The following is a 20,372-nucleotide window of genomic DNA, read 5'->3' on the forward strand; positions in this document are numbered from 1 at the left end:
AGTTCAGTCCATCCCAAGCCAAAGGCATTCCCACCACTGGGCACTTCTATAAGGAGCGCGGCCACAAGAAAGCAGCACCCATTATCAAGGACACCACCCCCCCCCCCCCCCCATCATCCAGGCCATGCTCTCTTCTCACTGCAGCCACCCAGAAGATGGTACAGGAGCATTAGATCCCACACCACCAGGTTCAAGAAATTATTACCCTAAATCGTCAGGCTCCTGAACCGATGTAGATAACCTCACTTATCACAACTCTGAACTGATTCCACAATCTATGGACTTATTTTCAAGGACTCAACAACTTGTGGTCTCAGTTTTATTAATTTATTGATTTATTTTTTATTTGCACAACTTTTGCACATTTGTTGTTTAGCAGTCTTCGTATATGTTTAGATTTTATAAATTATATTTTCCAGTAAATGCTTACAAGAAAGGCAGTATATGGTGACATCTATGTATGTTGAAAATAAAGTTAATCTGACTTTGATAAGGAGCTTTTGAGTTAAGGCTGAGTGCTGTTCTGGCAATAATAAAATCTGACCTAGAATTTGTGACCTTGACCTCCAGATAATTGTTGCTGCCCATATCCCCTAACACTAAAAGAAAATTAAACAATAACATGGAATTATCAGTACCATGTCATGCATTCTTAACTTTGGAGCTACAAAATCAAAGTGCTGCTATTTCAACACCTGCCTAAAGTAAGTAGCAACAATATTATTAGCTTTATTAAAGCAAAATCTACCTTTTCTGAAACATGATGAATTCTACAGCAGCTATACATGATACTAAAAGTAAATCTAATTTAAGAAAACTATTATACATAACAGGAGTAAAGCTCTGCAAGTTGCTGAAGGTGCAGATAGAAAATAAATGCAGAATAAAGTGACAAGGAACATTTCTTAGTCTTCTTGTGAGTGACATGGATAAATCTAAAATTACCTTGAGATACAGCTGTGTTTATTTTGATGTTTACTTCTAAAATCACCAATGAATCTCTGCAAGAATTGTTTGCCCAAAGCAGTATTTGGCCACAGTTCATGAGTGGATTTACAATTCCATGGGATTAGTGTTTCACTCAGAAATTTAAAAGGCCTGAGCTGAGAAAAATAGACAAAGAATCCATAGCTTGCACCTTCAAGAATGCAATGATTTCACTAGTAATGGGAGCAATTGGCCAAAGGGTCAGAAAATGATGAGTGAGTGTGTGTTTTTTAGTAATGCTCTCAAACAGGACCACAGATATTTTGGTGGAGCAAGTTGGGATCAGGAAGATTCCCTACCTCAAAAAGATCCAATGAACCCTTTGAGAAATTGTGGAATGGTATTTTTGTAGCTCACTAACCATGCTAGAACCAGTAGTTGTGGACTTGACCACATTATAGAAATTATCTGGAAAACCTTTTGGTTATGCCAGTTTATAGAATCTCCTAACACTTTTCAATCTTTAACATTGTTAGCTATGAAAAACGATCCAGTGCTTCCTCTGCATTTATGATGAAAAAATTGTTCTCTGTTTTCCAACTGGGTACAGGTAATGGATGTTTCGATGAGTTTGTCATCAAAATGTCGGTTAAAATCGATACCTGTACCCGTCTGGAAGCAAAGAAGTGTTTATTCATTGTTAGCTATGTTAATTGGAGAAGGGGTAATCTCACTTGCCTCAGTTGCTTCTCCTGCCCAAGTTATTTTCCATGATAAAACACACTCCCATCAGCAGGCTGAGACATAAAGGCAGAAACCCTCTTTGCTAATAGTTGTCCATTAAACAACATGGAAAGATCAACTTGCCTTTCAGTCATTCCTTTATTTATGTTTCCCTCTCCTTCCAATGCTCGTTGATCCTTACCAGAATGCAGGTCAGAACACAATAAGAACGGAAATCCTCTTTATAAAAGTCTTGGGTTTAAAAATGGATGTCAACAAGGGAGTCACTGAATAAGGATGGAAAACGGACAGGGCCTTAACACTCCAAATTTCCCTGAGGAATCTTGAAATATTGAGTGCTTATCACTGAAATTGGTCTATTTTGTCATTGCATCTGCACTTCACTCCTGTCTGATCTGGAAAATAGTGCTTCATACGCCAAGATGCTGTTCATTGACTTAAGCCTGGTGTCAATACAATCATCCTTCAGAACCTGGTGAGTTAACTGTCCTTGTCATATCCCAAGTCCTATTTCTGTAACAGGGTGTTGGACTGCTAGATAGAAAGACCAACATCTCTAGCTCTATCACAAACAGGAGAAAATCTGCAGATGCTGGAAATCCAAATAACACACACAAAATGCAGGAGGAACTCAGCAGGCCAGACAGCATCTATAGAAAAGAGTAGAGTCGATGTTTCAAGCCACGATCCTGCCAAAAGAGTCCAGGCCCGAAATGTCAACTGTAATCTTTCCATGCATGCTGCCTGGCCTGCTGAGTTCCTCCAGCATTTTGTGTGTACCTCTAGCTCCAGCACCCCCCCCCACCCCCCGGGCTGTATGTTCAACCCGTGCTGATGCACAAGTGTACTACTACATCCAGTTCAAATCCAATTATTTAATTCGCTGATGACATGAGAGTGGTTGACCACATCAACAATGCTAGCAAAATGGCATTCAGAGAGGAGGTAGAGTAGCAGTCTCCCCAGAGAGTGTTTGGAGAGTTAGAGCTAGTTTCTATGGAGTGCACATAATGGATTATCTCACCTGGTCCCTCAACACCATGTCTTTCGCTAAGAAAGCACAGCAGCGTCTCCACATCCTGAGGAGATTGAGGTGAGCAAGGGTCCCCCACCTTCTAGCCAATTTTTACAGGATCACCATTGAGACTGACCTGACCAGCTGCATCACTGTCTGGTATGGGAATTACAAGGCTTTTGACTGCAAGGCACTACGAAGGATTGAGAAGACTGTTGAGAGCATTATCAGGAGCGTTGTTTATGCAGAGGTCCAACAATCTCTTTGACCCTTTACTATCATTAGGATAAGGACTGTCAGGATGGGAAGCAGCTTCACCACCAGGCTGTGGGACCGCTGAACTCCCTGCCACCATCTAGGTCTCATCACGTATACTGCTTGCTTTTAACTTTTGTCTTATTATTTGTTAATTTGTTTATGATAATAGTACCTTATATATTGTGTGTGAGATATAGATATACTTTGTTGTACAGTACATCTTGGTCTAGGGTTTCGTTTGGCATATCAATATAATTGAATGACAATAAACTGAACTTGAAAATGGTTCCACCATCCCTAAACAGATAGGCAATTTCTCCGAAGTTTTTCCTCTTGCCCAATTCCTCCTCACACAAAACAGATGATTGTCTTATCACTAAGTGAATCACTTTGTCATCCAATCTACATTCTAATCCCCATGTTTTCTTCTTCAAATTATTACTGGAGCCTAAATAACAAGTTAATTCCTGACCAAGATTCACTTTTTCAACCCCTTCCAGCTGCCTTTTGCTTGGTCATGACTTTTTGCCAGAGGCAGGACTTAACTCCCCAAGCTGGCTTCCCATGTATTCCAGGCGGCCGGCTGGGAAACAAGATGTTTTTTTATTTTGCAATCAATAGTGACATCTCGGCTGTTGCAACTTCCCTGTGTTAATGCTGTAGGCAGAAGGCATGAGATGGGAAAATAGTGACCTTGGGAAACTAGTTTGCTTGAGAATAAAGTAGTCCCTTTCATTTAGGACACTTGGCTGAAAGCATACAGTAGGGATAGAAATAATTTATTGATAATCTAATCCAAACAATTTAAATTTGGATTATTTAAATGTGTGCATTGTTTCCTCCTCAATGCTACACTAGAGTGCTTAAAGCAAAAGGTGGAACAATGAACAAAGTCTCCTGATTCAGAGACAATAGTACAACAGAACAAGAGCTAAATGGATCCCTGGGAAATCCCACATTCCATTCTGAGACCAACATTCATGGTACATGTATAATTTTTATCAACATCCTTTAGTTAACATTTTTAATTATTTTAAACAAATCTATAAAATGAATTTAAAATAATTTTAAAAACAAAACCAGTCGAGTATCATATTGAAATGAGTGGACTTACGCAAAACACAAGCATGAGAAAACTGCTTCAAATTCCAAACAAAAGTGGATATGCTGTATTTTCAAGAGGGTAACTTATATGCATACATATTATGCATTACACACTGGGAAATTATGATTTATATCCCTGTACATAATGAAATGGTCCAGATTCTTCTGGTGTGAGGTGAGTGGGTGGTGTTTACTGTTGCGTACATTACTCCTCCACATCCAGGAGCCTGGTTTCACAGGCTCAGAGGTCCAAGAGCTATGAGCATCAGGTAGGTTTTCAATGTTAACAAAATTTTGTTTCAACAAAACATTCTTAAAGCCCACAACAGTCTGCAAAAAAACTACTTTCAACCATGCCATTAGTCAATATATAGAAATTAAAACAATCAAATGGGTTTACACAAGAAATGGCAGTAGAACTCTACCCGAGCTCTCAAGCTTCTCAATATAATTGTACAGCCACTCTGGTTTCTAATGTGCCATTCCTCTAAAACCCTCAATTGTTCATTCTTTCAAATATTTATCTATCTCTACCTTAAAGATATGTAGTAATCTAATCTCATCACCCGCAGGGACATAATTCCACAGATTTACTACTCTTTTAAAGAACAAGTTTTTACACGTCAGTTTTAAATGACTGTCCCCTTATTTATAGCTATGCTCACTTGTTCATGACTTTCCCAGTGGAGCAATCATCTCAGTCTGTTAAACCTCCTTTGGATTTCATGCTTAAATATGGACATCACTGATTCTTCTAAACTCCAAGAAATGCAGGTCTGAACTACTGAGTTTCCAATGGCAGTATAAACATCCACCCCATCCCTTGAATAATTTAAACATTTTCTTACAGTACTCCATTACAAAATGTAACATACAACAGTACAGCACTGGACAGATCATTTGGCTCACTATATTGTGCTTTTTGATGCCAATTTACACTAAATGCCTTCGTCCAGTGAATCGTTCATATCTCTCCAGCCCCTTCTTATTCATATGTTTTTCTAAGTCTCTTAAAATAAATTGCCTTACTCCAGGAAACCCATTCCAGGCACTAATCACTGTAAAAATATTGTTCATCACTTCACCTATAACTACTCCCCCCTTTAACCTTAAAAATATACTCCTTTGTGTTTGACATTTCCACCCTGGGGAACAAATTCTGACTCCACCTTATCTATGCTTCTCATCATTTAAAAAAAAAACATTAGGTCATTAGGCCTTCAACATTCTAGGAAGAATGACTGTTTGTTTAATCTATTTTTATACTGCATACCCTTCTGCACCTTCTTCACTACCTCCTAGACCTGCACATAACACTCTAAGTGTGATCCGACCCTTATACTCAACACCCCTACTATGGAGGGGTCAAATGCCTTGTCCATGATGATAATGTCCACTGCCTTATCTTCATTAAGCACCTTAATCACCTGCTGAAAAAATCCTATCAAGTTTGCAAGACAATGCTGACTATCCCTAAACAGGCTATGCCTTTTCAAATGTTCATAAATCCTATCTCTCATTGTTTGCTCAGATAGATCCCTTATAATTGCCAGGAGGCTCACTTGGCTACAATCCCTATTTACCTTTTTTGAACCAAGTGTCAACTTTGCTACTCTCCATTTCTCTTGAACCTCAACTGTTGCTATTGAGGGCACAAAGATTCTTGTCAAAGTAACAACAATCTACTCGCTTCTTTCAGTACTCTGAGATAGTTTATTGTGCTAATAATACATCTGAAGCTTTGTGTTAGTTTCACAAAAAGAATTTGTTCTAAGCAACAACGGGAGACAGTTAGTGGAAAAGCGAATTTATTATCCAATTTCTGTCCATTATCTGCATTATTGAGAGCTATTCACAATTATTGGACTTAAACACCTGCACAATTAAGCAAATTTCATCTGCAACACTATTAGTAAATGAGACACAACTGCACAAAGATCAGTTCAAAGCATAAAGAGAAGCAGGACCCTGGAAAAACAGTCTACAAAACACACGCCTGTTGGATTTACATAGTAAGTCAAATAAACTAATATTTTTAAGAAAGGTACACAGATGTTATCCTATTAATGGATCATCTTACATCAAGAAGATGAGAGACCATGGAGATTAGCAAGCTCTCCATATTACACTTATGAAACCGCTAACGTTTGTTCATTCTTTCCCCTATATTTCAAAATGGCACATTATGAATAAACTATTACACAATCCTGTATATAATCTACAAGAGCATTTTTCTTTTGAGGTAATAGAGCCACATTTGATTGTCTGGTCTTTACATTATCTCAGTGCACGGACATTAAAATATACAATCATTATTAGACAGTTCTGAAAAATATTTAAGAGATTATATCTCTACATTGAGGACACATGCTCATCTGTCCTTCTGTAAAAGGCACACCGTTAATTTTGAAATGTCAGTGTCCTTGTTTTATATTATGTTTAAGCAGTTTTTAGTCTTGCCAAAATTGGCACCATTTGTAAACCTGATTATGTGATTAGGCAAATTATAGAAAGGTTAATAAACTACACTGTCACCTTAACAACTTCTATTAATAATTTTCTTAAGATTCTTAATCTGAATTCATAAGCTCTATGAAATTTAAACACTGAGATGAATAAATCAGTTTAAGGTTTGATTAAAACATTTAATTCTTCATGATGCATGCAATCTGATTCTCATAATAATTTGGGCACTCATACTAGGTGTGTGTGAATACTGTATTCATAAACTCACTAGTCATTTTAAACCCTTTAGCTTCATCTATTTCCTATTGACAGAGATTAATGTACTGTGTTCTTGAAACACAATTTGTAGGACACCTAGTAGTAGGCCTTGTGCTGTTTTAAAAAAAAATCAGTAATTTGTAAGTACTTTCAGTATCGTGGCAAATAACTTTTCAACTCTTATCAGAAGTAAACAAAGTTTAACTAGCAATTTATACACCAAATTTAATCTTGCTGAGGCAAGTTATATTCAATACCATCTCCTCCCTCCATATATCCATCAGAAAAGCTTATAAAATTACTCCATATCTTTCTGTGGTCTTTCTTAATCACAAATCAATCTGATTTTAGTATATTTTTATAAACTGCTATATAATTTTTCATCTCATAAGCACATAATTTTTTCCAAATGTTGTTCCTCCCTGCCTGCTAGATAGAAACATTTATCACTCACTTTGCATTAAAGTTAAATCATTTAAAATCAGTCAGCTATTGCAAAACTGAAATACTCTGTTACCGAAGGTTTTTAAAGTATATCCTATGTATTGAAATAGTATCATAAGATTTTAGTTCCTCTGAGCAGCCAGAGGTACATTCAATTTTCTTTCATAATAACTGATGTAGGAGATCACAACTATCCTTGTTAAAAAGTGTGACGAACAAAGATATAGTTTCTAAACTGACAAAGGAACCAAAACCATCCTGTAATAATTCACCAGAAACAATATATTTAAAGAATCTGCTTAAAATTTGAAAAATATATATCTATGCATGTTACTTGGTTACCTATATATTATGCATAGCTAATTACAAAGGCAGAGATTTGGTTGTATTCATGAGATAACATCCAAAAAGAACTCTATTTGCAGCATTTATTCATCTCCTTATAATGGAGGGATGTAGTGGTGTGGTCCAGAATTGGCTGGTGTTAGAATTTATTTTTGCTTTTGCTGAACGATGGTTAAAATTGAGAAACCTGTTTGGTGCAGTACACATGGTTCCCTTGTTTTTCCTAAGGTGTGGAGGGCAGAAATCAAGAAAAATAAACTGTCCTCTCCTCAACGGGTCCAGCCCACACAATAGATTTTTTAAAAAATAAAGCACCTTTTGCAAAACAAAACTCTTGATAAAACCAACTGGGCTTTAAGTATTTTTCCCTGTTTATTCTGCATCCTGACTTGGATGCAGAGTACGTGTCAAATCTTTCAAGAAGAAAAATATGAACTATCAACAACTTATATACTATCACAGAAAAACTTAAAATCAGGCCTTGGCCTAGAGCATTGGTATAAATAGTCATTAGTCATAAACTATATTGAAGGAAAATTGTAGCCATATATTGAAGACATTTTCTTCTCACCCGGATAAGTAATTAGAATAGACAATTGAAGTAAATTCCATTTTTTGGCATAATTATTGAACCTGCTATCCATGTGGGATGCAATTTATCCATCTATCCAAAAAATAAAAAATCCTTAGAAAAAGACTGGCTAAGTAATAGCCATTAAAGTAATAGCTATTAAAGAATATTAAAGAATACTTCTCTCAAGGCAAACACGAGGAAAACTGCAGATGCTGGAAATTCAAGTAACACATAAGCAAAATGCTGGTGGAACACAGCAGGCCAGGCAGCATCTATAGGGAGAAGTGCTGTCAACATTTCGGGCCGAGACCCTTCATCGACACATCAGCAGTGCTTTCCCTATAGATGCTGCCTGGCCTGCTGCGTTCCACCAGTAATTTGTGTGTGATACTTCTCTCAATATGGGCTATAAATAATCTATACATTTTTACTGGGCTCAATGTTTAATTTCAAGTCACAGAAAAAAAGGTTATATGTGGGTCATTAGAAAAGAAACCAAAACAAACTTGCCTCTTTCCACTTGTTCAATAGCTATGGCTATTTACAACATGGGCCATCCACAGTACCAGTACTCATTGTTACACACAGAACAATTAGTGCAGCACTAATTTGGCTAATTAGGGATCAGAAACTGTAAAAGACCAATGATTCTGGAAAACAAAACATCTCAATTTTGATTAAAAGCTTAAATCTCTTAAGAATTCAGTGAAATACAAACTTTACTTTTAATTTACCTTTTGCTAAATATGCAGTTCTAATATGTAGGATTGCTTTATATTCTGACTCCCTCCCCCCTCCCAAATATACCACTTTGTTACACCACCAAAGAGAAATTTATATATAGGGCATATATGGATATACTGTGCAAAATAAATTGCAGCTGAATTAAGTGATGTGGTGAAATGATAAAGTTCCACTGCAGTTGTTGAAATACTGCCCAACTCCACACCTCAACACCCCCATTTCTCACATTCAATGTCACCATTCTTTTCATGCTCATTTTCAATCTGATCACCAGATAGCTGATATTACAAAAATCAAACAGCATTAAGAGTTGCTTTCATGGCTTGCTTTGATGCAATTATTTGATAACAAGAGATCCAAAGGGATTGAAACACATTATTTCAACATTCTGTCCCTGTTGAGTACAGTTTGAGTTCTTGGTGAAATCAAGCATTAGGACCAGTATACCAGTTTGTGATGGGAAATAGCAATAAACTTGATTAAATAATTTTGTCTAAACTACATATAATTTTAAACACCATTGCTCTTTGATGTCATAAGTTCAATGACACAGAATGGAGAAGGAAAAAATATTCAAACTATTTCAGTTTTTTCATTCCCTGATTTCTTTGAGGACAATTCTTCTTCCTTTCCCCAAGTATATTTCCAGTCTTACCTGCAATAATCATCTTAGCTTGAGTTACCATCCCATCTGTGCAACTATGATCATGAATGAAGTTCGTATTTCTCTACATTTCGATGGTATTGCCCTCCAATATATTCCAGACTGCATACCATCCAGAAGCATGAATATGGCTGACTGATCAACTAGAAATTTACTGATCACAATGTAATTGCAACTGACCTAACACCGGTTCCTTAAGGTTGTTATAGCTGGGGGTGGGAATGGGGATAAGCTTCCACTACCTATCAAATGCTCCTAATGGCGTGCACCTCAAATAGCCTCTGACAACCAAGTCCAGCTCCTGACCTTCATGTGTGGCTTAGCTACTAAGACCAGCAGAACCGTTTCTACTGACAGGAGTAAGGGCAAAGGCAAGTTACTGGCACCTTAAAACCACTCACTTCAGGCAGATGGGGCTCGTTAGTCATGGTTGGCAGCTCATCTACCAGAAGGAAATCTCTGACTCAAACCTCCATTGCCTTGTGGCTACACCCACTCATGGGGAAGGCTTCAGGAGTAAATCCTGAGGGAAATCCAGAGCTGGAGTCCCTAAAGCAGTCCTACATTGTGTTCAATGTTGACTGGCAACTCCTGTTACACTGCTGGTACAAAAATGTATTGGTCTCTGCCATTCCTTTGGGTTTATCAGATGTGTAGAGTGGGGGAGTTTGCTACACGGGCAACAGCTTGCTCTCTGTATTGTACTTCCCAGGCTTGTGTATCTAGACAGCAAGGACGCAATATCCATGGTCAACTCTGACCGACGGAGGCCCTCACAACATTTAAAAATAAGAACTTAAAATCACTAGCATCAGTCCTACTGTATACTGGACTACTGTCTCTTTAAATGCTATAAGATGCTTACATTAAGGAATGCATTATCCCCAGTGAAATCAGAGGAAAATTTTCCTAATTAATATTGTGGAGTCAATCACAGAAGCTGTGTGTGCTCCATTATGGAGCATGAGCATAAATCTACCAGCATTGGTGAACCAACAAACACTGGAACTGAATAAAATAAAGTTATAAAATTTCACATTACCAAAGGTAATTAATAAACACATCATCATATATGGCCACTGTCAATTCCTATGTAACCAAGGATGCATTTTTATACAGGATGGCATACATAATACACACTTGAAAATAAATGTAATTTCCAGAAATACGTTTGCCCCTCTCAAATCACACATTAAATGTTTTAAGGTAGTTCAAATACCAGTTTGTTGATCAGTATGTTACAAAATGATCAGTTTTTACACATTTACATTAAAGCAATAGGCAAGTTTACTTATACAACATAGAATTCCATGACTGTTATAAAGGAAAACTTTTATCAGGCTCAAATTCCACTTATATAAAAAAACATACATGTAAAGAAAATACTGAGTAAATTACCAGTTTTCCTACATTAACAATAGAGGAAACTGTCCAAATTGGCTACATTAGACTTAAAAAGCTTAAAAAAGGCACAATTTTCCCTTTTCCGATATACACTGTAAACTTCTCATTAGAATGCATGCATAAAATCAAACTGGTATCGCAGTACACAGAAATAAATTTCACAACAAACTACATGCAGATTTCTGTCTCTTATATTTTTTCAATGTACAGTCTCTAGGCTGTAAAACTGTTTCCTTTTTACCTCAGCCCAGGCCTAACCCTCTGTAAACCCTATGTAGTGCATATGACATAATTGCAAGCATTTGCAGGACAAACATTTCCAAAATCCGATCACTTTGCGAAAAGCAACGGGAGATAACTTTAAGGCATTTTTTCCTTTTTAAGGCAGTCACTTATGGTGGAACCGAAGCTGTTTAGCCATTCCCGCCATGACCTTTGGTAACTGGTTGCTAATAACTTCCACCAACATTTCCGGGAATTCCACTCTGAGAGTCTTTGATTCCACGAAGGTATAAAAACAAAACTGCAATAACCCTTCAACCAACTACAAGAAAAAAAATAACAAGTATATTAGCAAAACAATTGTTAAGTAATGCTACATTACTTTACAAGTACTAAATTTGTGAACGTGCAATATTTCAGAACATGCTAATAGAGGAGATATTTAATCACCGAATTCTAGAAACAACTCCTTAGATGACCAATTACTATTCTGATCTTACTTGCGATCATGGTTTTATTGTGTAGAAAAAGAATGACGAGCTTTCATGCCTGATTTTCAAGTTTTCTCTTTTCCCATGATTTGATGCCAAAATTAATCATCACAAGGCTGATAACTCTAGTAATATCCGTATCTATAGTTAGACAATTGCTTGTCTAATCCTTTTAAGCCAAGTGAACATTTAAATTCTTAAAGAATGATTTGAAGAGGAGAATGGCAATTTTCACCAGAAGAATTACCAGTCATTTTCCTCATGTGTTCTTAAAATTTTGTTGTCTGCACAGCATTCACTAAACTTGAAAACACTACACTGGATACTTTAATAATAGGATAAGAAATTAAGTGAATACATTATTTACAGTACAGCTCTGTAGCAATCAGTAAAATCTCTCCCCTATTTTCTGAATTATAGGTGACACGGCAGATGGAACACCTATAAATACATTTTCTGTCCATAATTCTTCAGTAATTTATGTTTGCCAGTTACAGAATGAGCAAACCACAGGATGTTTAAAAGACATGCAGAATGATGAGGACAGAGATCAGGAATGGCTCTTCCCAAAGAGTGGTGAATCTGTGAAATTCTCTGCCCAATGATGCAGTGGAGGCTACCTCGGTAAATACAAACCCCATTTCCAGAAAAGTTGGGAATAAAAACAAAAATCTGTGATATTTTAATTCACGTGAACCCTTATTTAACTGACAAAATAACAAAGAAAAGATTTTCAATAGTTTTACTGACCAACTTAATTGTATTTTGTAAATATACACAAATTTAGAATTCGATGGCTGCAACACACTCAACAAAAGTTGGAACAGAGTTAAAATAAGATTGAAAAGTGCACAGAATATTCAAGTAACATCTGTTTGGAAGACTCCACATTAAGCAGGCTAATTGGTAGCAGGTAGGGTATCATGACTGGGTATAAAAGTAGCGTCCATCAAAGGCTCAGTCTTTGCAGGTAAGGATTGGTCATGGCTCACCTCTTTGTGTCAAAATTCCTGAGAGAATTGTTAGTCAGTTCAAAAGGAACATTTTCCAACGCAAGATTGCAGAGAACTTAGGTCTTTCAACATCTACAGTACATAATATTGTGAAAAAATTCAGAGAATTCAGGAACATCTCAATGCGTAAAGGGCAAGGTCGGAAACCACTGTTGAATGCGTGTGATCTTCGAGCCCTCAGGCAGCACTACCTAAGAAACCGTCATGCTACTGTGACAATTATAGCCACCTGGGCTCGGGAGTACTTCGGAAAACCATTGTCACTTAACACAGTCCGTCACTGCATCCAGAAATGCAACTTGAAACTGTATTACGCAAGGAGGAAGCCATACGTCAACTCTATGCAGAAACGTGAGCAAGTTCTCTGGGCCTGAGCTCATCTCAGATGGACCAAGACTGTGGAACCGTGTGCTGTGGTCAGATCAAGTCCACATTTCAGCTAGTTTTCGGAAAAAACGGGTGTCGAGTTCTCTGTGCCAAAGATGAAAACGACCATCCTGATTGTTATCAGCGAAAGGTGCAAAAGCCAGCATCTGTGATGGTATGGGGGTGCATCAGTGCCCACGGCATGGGTGAGTTGCATGTATGTGAAGGTTCCATTGACTCTGAGGCATATATTAGGATTTTAGAGAGACATATGTTGCCATCAAGGCAACATCTCTTCCCAGGACGTCCATGCTTATTTCAGCAGGACAATGCCAGACCACATTCTGCTCGGGTTACAACAATGTGGCTTTGTAGACACAGAGTGCATGTGCTTGACTGGCCTGCTGCCAGTCCAGATCTATCTCCTATTGAAAATGTATGGCGCATCATGACGAGGAGAATCAGGCAAAGGAGACCATGGACTGTTGAGCAGCTGAAGTCTAATATCAAGCAAGAATGGACAAAATTTCCAATTACAAATCTACTACAATTAGTATCCTCAGTTCCAAAACGATTAAAAAGCGTTATTAAAAGGAAAGGTGATGTAACACAATGGTAAACATGCCTCTGTCCCAACTTTTGTTGAGTGTGTTGCAGCCATCAAATTCTAAATTTGTGTATATTTACAAAACACAATTAAGTTGGTCAGTAAAACTATTGGAAATCTTTTCTTTGTACTTTTGTCAGTTAAATAAGGGTTCACATGAATTAACATATCACAGATTTTTGTTTTGGAAAATATCCCAACTTTTCTGGAAATGGGGTTTTGTACATTTATGACAAGGTTGGATAGATTTTTGCATTGTAGGGGAATTAAGGGATATGGGGAAAAGGCAGGTAGGTGGAGATGAGTCCATGGCCAGATGGCCTACTCCTGCTCCTATTTCTTATGTTCTCATGATAAGGGTGGAATCATTTCACAGCAATAATACTTTGCCAAAGGTAAAAATATGACAAAGCTGTTGAAAGATTATAATCACTACCAGAAAACAGGAGGGTAAAGTAAGGCTGAAGAAGTGAAGGCACGCTAGGGGTGATGGCAAGACTGAGGCAGGTGTGAAGGATTGGCAATTACAGTCGGCCCTCCTTATCCCCGAGGGATTGGTTCCGGGACCCCTCGCGGATACCAAAATTCGCAGATGCTCGAGTCCCTTACTCAACCTGTCTCAATCCGGAGGACCTTAGGACCCAGCAGAACCCCAGACATTATTTAACCTGTCTCAGAGCGATGGACATTAGGACCCAGCACCAGAGCTCTGAATGCGCAATGTTTCTGTTCAGGGAAATAATCATGATCACGATTGAAAATAAAGTGGAAATAATAAAGCGATCGGAAACAGGTGAAACGCCATCAGTCATTGGAAAAACGTTAGGCTAGGTTGGTCAATGACTGGAACAATTTTAAAGGATAAAGTGAGAAAGGCTATGCCCCGATGAAAGCTACAATTATTACTAAGCAATGCAGCAGTTTAATTTTTAGGTTTTGGGGTTATGAGTTTTTGATCCTTCACATCAACCCAGCACAGTGGAGAGCGCACTAGGGAGCGATCTGTCCTGAGTCCCCAGAACTTCGGTTACCAAGCCTGGCGCTGAAACATATGTTCTTAAGTGTTTTATATGCATAAAAAGGTAAAATATATTCTATATACTAAGACAAACGTCTGACTAACTGACGCTAAATAATACCAGATGTACCTGTTCTGACTTATTAGTAAGAGAACTTCCGATTTTTTTTTCAATTCCGATGCACCATAACCCACTCACATCCTCCCATATACTTTAAATCATTTCTAGATTACTTATAATACCTAAAACAATGTAAATGATATGTGAAATGTTGTTATACTGCATTGTTCAGGGAATAATGATAAGAAAAAAATTTGTACATGCTCAACAGCAAGTGCTGGAAGAACACTTCCGGGTTTTCGCGATTCACGGTTGGTTGAATTCGCGCATGCGGAATCTGTGGATAAGGAGGGCCGACCGTACCTAGGTATGTTCAGGTTCAAAATCTCTGAAGAGATTCATCACCAATAAGGATAAAAGTATCCTGATTAATTGGTACCCGACTCCCTTCACCATCAGCTCACAGTGGTTGACCTATGATATGCATGCAGTTCCTAATCTGGGCTACTCTAGACACCATCTCTACCAGGACAAGGGAAGTACGTGTCTGGGAATACAACCACCTGCTACCTCCCCTCCAAGTTGCACACCATCCCAATGACAATCTCAAGGGCAATTAAAGCAATAATTGTTGGCCTTGCCTACAATAACCAGACCCCAAAATAAGAACAATTACATCTGTCATTTCTGTTTGGGGCTAAAAACCTTAAGTTCCAGCTATTTTTAAGCCTGCTGCTAGTTCAATAACTGAATAATAAGGACATCATTACTAGAAGATAGAGTTAAATTAACTATTTAGAAATATTTTTTGATATATGTAACCCATGCAGCAACTGGAACAGTTCATACTTTGGACAAACTTTTAAATATTTGTATTGTCTTTGTAAGGAATGTATACCAATAACTTGGGTTACTGGGATGCCTGCTAGTACCCTTAAAGTATCGGCTTTTACTGCAGGAATGAAGTTCCCAAGAATTTTACTCACATCGTGCATTGAATCCAGAAGTTTTGTCAGCTGATAAAAACGGTGCCAGTTTTGGCTTGAGCTTCCCTCTTTCTTTACGATAGCTCTTCCCAGCTCTTTTATGTATGAGGTTCGAATCTCATCAAATCCCACCTGGCTCTTCAAGCCATCTGTTGGTACTATAATAAACAGGGGACAAAGAAAAAGTTTTATGATTATATAAAACAGTTGATATAAAACTGTGACATTCTATGGAAAATGTATCTCCACTCCTACATTAGTTTCTTCTCAGGATATGATACCAAAGAGCTTCAATCTTTTCAAGAATCCACTTTTTAAGCAAGATAATTATTCATCTAAAATAATTAACTTCGATTTACTGTGTCATAGACCAGTACAGAAACATTGTTCAAGTCGTGTTTTCAAATGGACAAAAATATACATGAATCAAGATTTGTATCTGCTTTTGATATTAGTTAACAGATTTATATCACTCAATACATCAAAAAGACAGTGTCAAAGATAAGTAAAAATGCATGTTTCACCTGCAGACTTTCAGTCAGTTGGCACCATGGGGAGAAGCATTGTATTAATACCACATCCAAAAGGACAACGCAGGATTCTCTCAATAATGTTTTGATTTATTAATATTGCATTGGAACATGTCAATATTTCTTGAGAGGTGGTGTTTTCAGTCTTAAGGCATACTATATTAAATAAATTCCTAGGGCCCAACCAAGTGTATCCTAGGACATTGTGGAAAGCTGGGGAAGAAATTGCAGGGGTCCTGGCAGAGATATTAGAACTTTAGCCATGGGTGAGGTACCAGAAGATGGGAGGATGGGAAGGGTGCAACGACAAGCCAGTGAGTCTAACCAGTAGTGGTTAAAGATAATGGAGGGCATTCTGAGGGGTAGAATCCATCAGCATTTAGAAGTACCTGGATTCATAAAGGAAAGGCAGCATGGCTTTTTTTTGTGTAGGGAATAGTGCCTCACAAATTTGTTTTTTAAAAAAGAGATACCAAAGAGGGCTGATGAAAGTTGGACAGTAGGTAAGACCATAAGATGTAGGAAAAGAATTAGGCCATTCAACACCTTGAGTCTGTTCTGCTATACCAGCATGGCTGATTTATTATCTTTCTGAATCCCATTCTCCTGCCTTCTTCCCTGTGACCTTTGATGTTCCAACTAATCAAGAACCTATCAATCTCTGCTTTAAATATTCCCACAGTTGTTTATGACAATGAATTCTACAGATTCGCCACCTTCTGGCTAAAAAAAATTCCTCATCTCTGATCTAAATGGATGTACTTTTATCTGTGCCCTCTAGTCCTGGACTCCTCCTCTGCAGGAAACATCCTGGCCACAAAAACTCTATCTAGGCCTTTCAATATTTGATAGGATTCAATGAGATCACCCAACATTCTTCTAAGTTCCAGAAAGTACAGGCTCAGAGCCATCAAACAAGCCTCGTAAATTAACCCTTTCATTCCCAGAATGCTGTCTATATAGACTTCAGCAGGGCTTTTGACAAAGTCCACATAGAACCATAGAACATTACAGCACAGAAACAGGCCTTTTGGCCCTTCCTGGCTGTGCCGAACCATTTTTCTGCATAGTCCCACTGACCTGCACCCAGCCCATATCCCTCTATACCCCTCTCATCCATGTACCTGTCCAAGTTTTTCTTAAATGTGAAAAGTGAGCCCGCATTTACCACTTCATCTGGCAGCTCATTCCACATTCCCACCACTCTCTGTGTGAAGAAGACCCCCCAATATTCCCTTTAAACTTTTCCCCCTTCACCCTTAACTCATGTCCTCTCTTTTTTTTCTCCCCTAACCTCAGTGGAAAAAGCCTGCTTGCATTCACTCCATCTATACCCACCATAATTTTATATACCTCTATCAAATCTCCCTTCATTCTTCTATGCTCCAGGGAATAAAGTCCTAACCTATTCAACCTTTCTCTGTAACTCAGTTTCTCAAGTCCCAGCAACATCCTTGTAAACCTTCTCTGCATTCCTTCAACCTTATTAATATCCTTCCTGCAATTTGGTGACCAAAAACTACACACACAATATTCCAAATTCAGCCTCACCAATGCCTTATACAACCTCACCATAACATTCCAACTCTTATACACAGCACTTTGATTTATAAAGGCCAATGTACCAAAAGCTCTCCTTACTACCCTACCTACCTGTGATGCCACTTTTAGGGAATTTTGTGTCTGTATTCCCAGATCCCTCTGTTCTACTGCACTCCTCAGTGCCCTACCATTTACCTTGTATGTTCTACCTTGGTTTTTCCTTCCAAAGTGCAACACCTCACACTTGTCTGTATTAAACTCCATCTGCCATTTTTCAGCCCATTTTTCCAGCTGGTCTAAATCCCTCTGCTAGCTTTGAAAACCTTCCTCTCTGTCCACTACACTTCCAATCTTTGTATCATCAGCAAATTTGCTGATCCAATTTACCACATTATCATCCAGATCATTGATATAGATGACAAATAATAATGGACCCAGCAATGATCACTGTGGCACATGGAAGGCTAATCTGGTAGGTTAAATCACAGAATCCAGGGCAAGCTATCCAAATGGCTTGGTGGAAAGAGACAAAGGGTGGTAGTGGAGGGCTGTTATTCAGATTGAAGGCTTGTGACCAGTGGTGAAACACAGGCACTGGTGCCAGGTCCACTGTTGTTTGGTTTCTATGTTAGCGATTTAGATGGAAACATTGTCAGAAAAACTAGCAAGTTTGCAGATCATACCTGAAGTTGTGGTGTAGTGGACAGAATACAAAATCATTTAAGATTACTAAAAGGTCTAGATAAACTGGGGAAGTGGGCTAGCAATGGCAGGTGCAAATTAAATTGGAGAAGTGTGAAATGTTGGTTAGTTAAACAAGTATAGAACTTACAAAATAAATGGTAGGATCTTGGAGTCTTGCAGAAACCTAGGCTACCAATACATAGTTTCCTGAAAGTGTTGACTCCGAGTCATGAATACAGCATGTCTTCATTGGTCAGGACACTGAGTTCAATCATGTTACAATTACACAAGACCTTCCTGAGACCTTGAGGATACTCCTTGACACTCGTGGAATATTGTGCACAGTTCTGTGGCAAGGATGCTATTAAAATGGAATGGGTGCAGAAAAGGTTCACAGCGATGTTATTGGGTCTGGAGGGTTTGAGTTACAAGCTGAGGGTGGATAGACTGGGATTTTCTTCCTTGGAGCAGAAGAAGCTGAAGTGTAATTCTATAGAGGTGTAAAATATCATGAGGGGCAAAGAAAGGATGCATGGTCACAGTCTTTTGCTTAGGGTAGGAGAGTCTAAACTAGAGGACATAAATTTAAGGTGAGGAGTAAGATTTAAAAGGGACCTGAGGAGCAAAATTTTCCACAGACAATGGCGGGTAAATTTAATGATCTGCCAGAGAAACGTGTAGTAGCAGGTACAATTACAATTTTTAAATGACACTTAGGTACATGGATAGAAAATGTTTTGAGAGAATATCAGCCACATACAGGCAAATAGGACTCGCTTGGATGAACACCTTAATAGCATTGGATGAAATGTGTGGAAAGGGCCTTGTTTTATGACTCTTTAAGAAAGCACAGCAATCAATTCCATCAGCCCCTCCAAAGAAATCAATAAATTTCAAGACCTTGGCCCCAATTTCTCCTTGTGCAACTGGATCCTTCATTTCCTCACTTGCAGACATCAGTCAGTTCAGGTTGGCAACATCTCCCCCACAATCTCCCTCAACATAGGTGCACCACAAGGCTGTGTGGTTAGCTCCCTGCTCTACTCACTTTATATTTATGACTCTGAGTCAAAGCACAGCTCCAATGTCAAATTTAAGTGTTATAGGCAGAATCAAAGATGGTAACAAATCATCATATGGGAGGGAGATTGACAATCTGGCTGAGTGGTGCCACAACAATCTCACTAAATATCAGCAGGACAAAGGAGATGATGATTGACAGCAGGACAAGAAAACAGGAGGTCCATGAGTTAGTTCTCATCCAGGGATCAGAGGTGGAGAAGGTCAGCAACTTTAAATTCCTTAGTGTTATCATTTCAGAGGATCTATCCTACGTTCAGCATGTAAATGCCACAATGAAGAAAACACGGGACCACTTCTACTTTCTTAGAAGTTTGAGTTGATACAGCATGTCATTTAAAACTTTGACAAATTTCTGTAGATGTGTGGTAGAGATTATATAGATAGATATCTGATGAATAGGGGAATGCTAGATAGATATCTGATGGAATATGAAGGGATATGGGGACAAGGCAGGGACTGGGTATTGATAGTGAATGATCAGCCATGATCTCAGAATGGCGGTGCAGACTCGAGGGGCACCTATTGTCTATTATATTGACTGGTTGCATTATGGCATAGCTATGCTCTTGAACAGAAAATCCTATGAAAAATAAAGGATACAACATCCATCATGGTAAAGCCCTCCCCACATCTATATGCAGCGCTATTATAGGAAAGCAGCTTCCGTCGTCAAGGACCCCCACCATCCACGCCATACTCTTCTCGTTGCTGCCATCAGGAAGAAGGTACGGATGTCTCAAGTCCTGCACCACCAAGTTCAGGAACAGTTATTACTCAACCATCAAGCTCACGACACTTCAATGTCTCTTCATCTCATGGTCT

The 20,372-nt window shown here is 38.4% G+C and overlaps 1 protein-coding gene across 5 annotated transcripts in view; it reads right to left on the bottom strand.

The window, feature by feature from the left end:
- Positions 1-5,839: 5,839 nt before the first annotated feature.
- The window catches only part of LOC132405521 (glucocorticoid receptor-like), a 119,485-nt gene continuing 104,952 nt past the window's right edge, over positions 5,840-20,372 (bottom strand). For all 5 annotated transcript variants that reach the window (XM_059990399.1, XM_059990401.1, XM_059990398.1 and 2 more), the window contains exons 8-9: positions 15,712-15,869; positions 5,840-11,491 (exon numbers count right to left, since the gene is read on the bottom strand). In XM_059990399.1, the coding sequence (XP_059846382.1) occupies positions 11,336-11,491; positions 15,712-15,869 (314 nt within the window). In that variant the 3' untranslated portion in view covers positions 5,840-11,335. The remainder of the gene's footprint in view (positions 11,492-15,711; positions 15,870-20,372) is intronic.

This window comes from Hypanus sabinus, chromosome 15 (genome assembly GCF_030144855.1).
Source record: "Hypanus sabinus isolate sHypSab1 chromosome 15, sHypSab1.hap1, whole genome shotgun sequence".
In the NCBI taxonomy this organism is placed as follows: domain Eukaryota; kingdom Metazoa; phylum Chordata; class Chondrichthyes; order Myliobatiformes; family Dasyatidae; genus Hypanus; species Hypanus sabinus.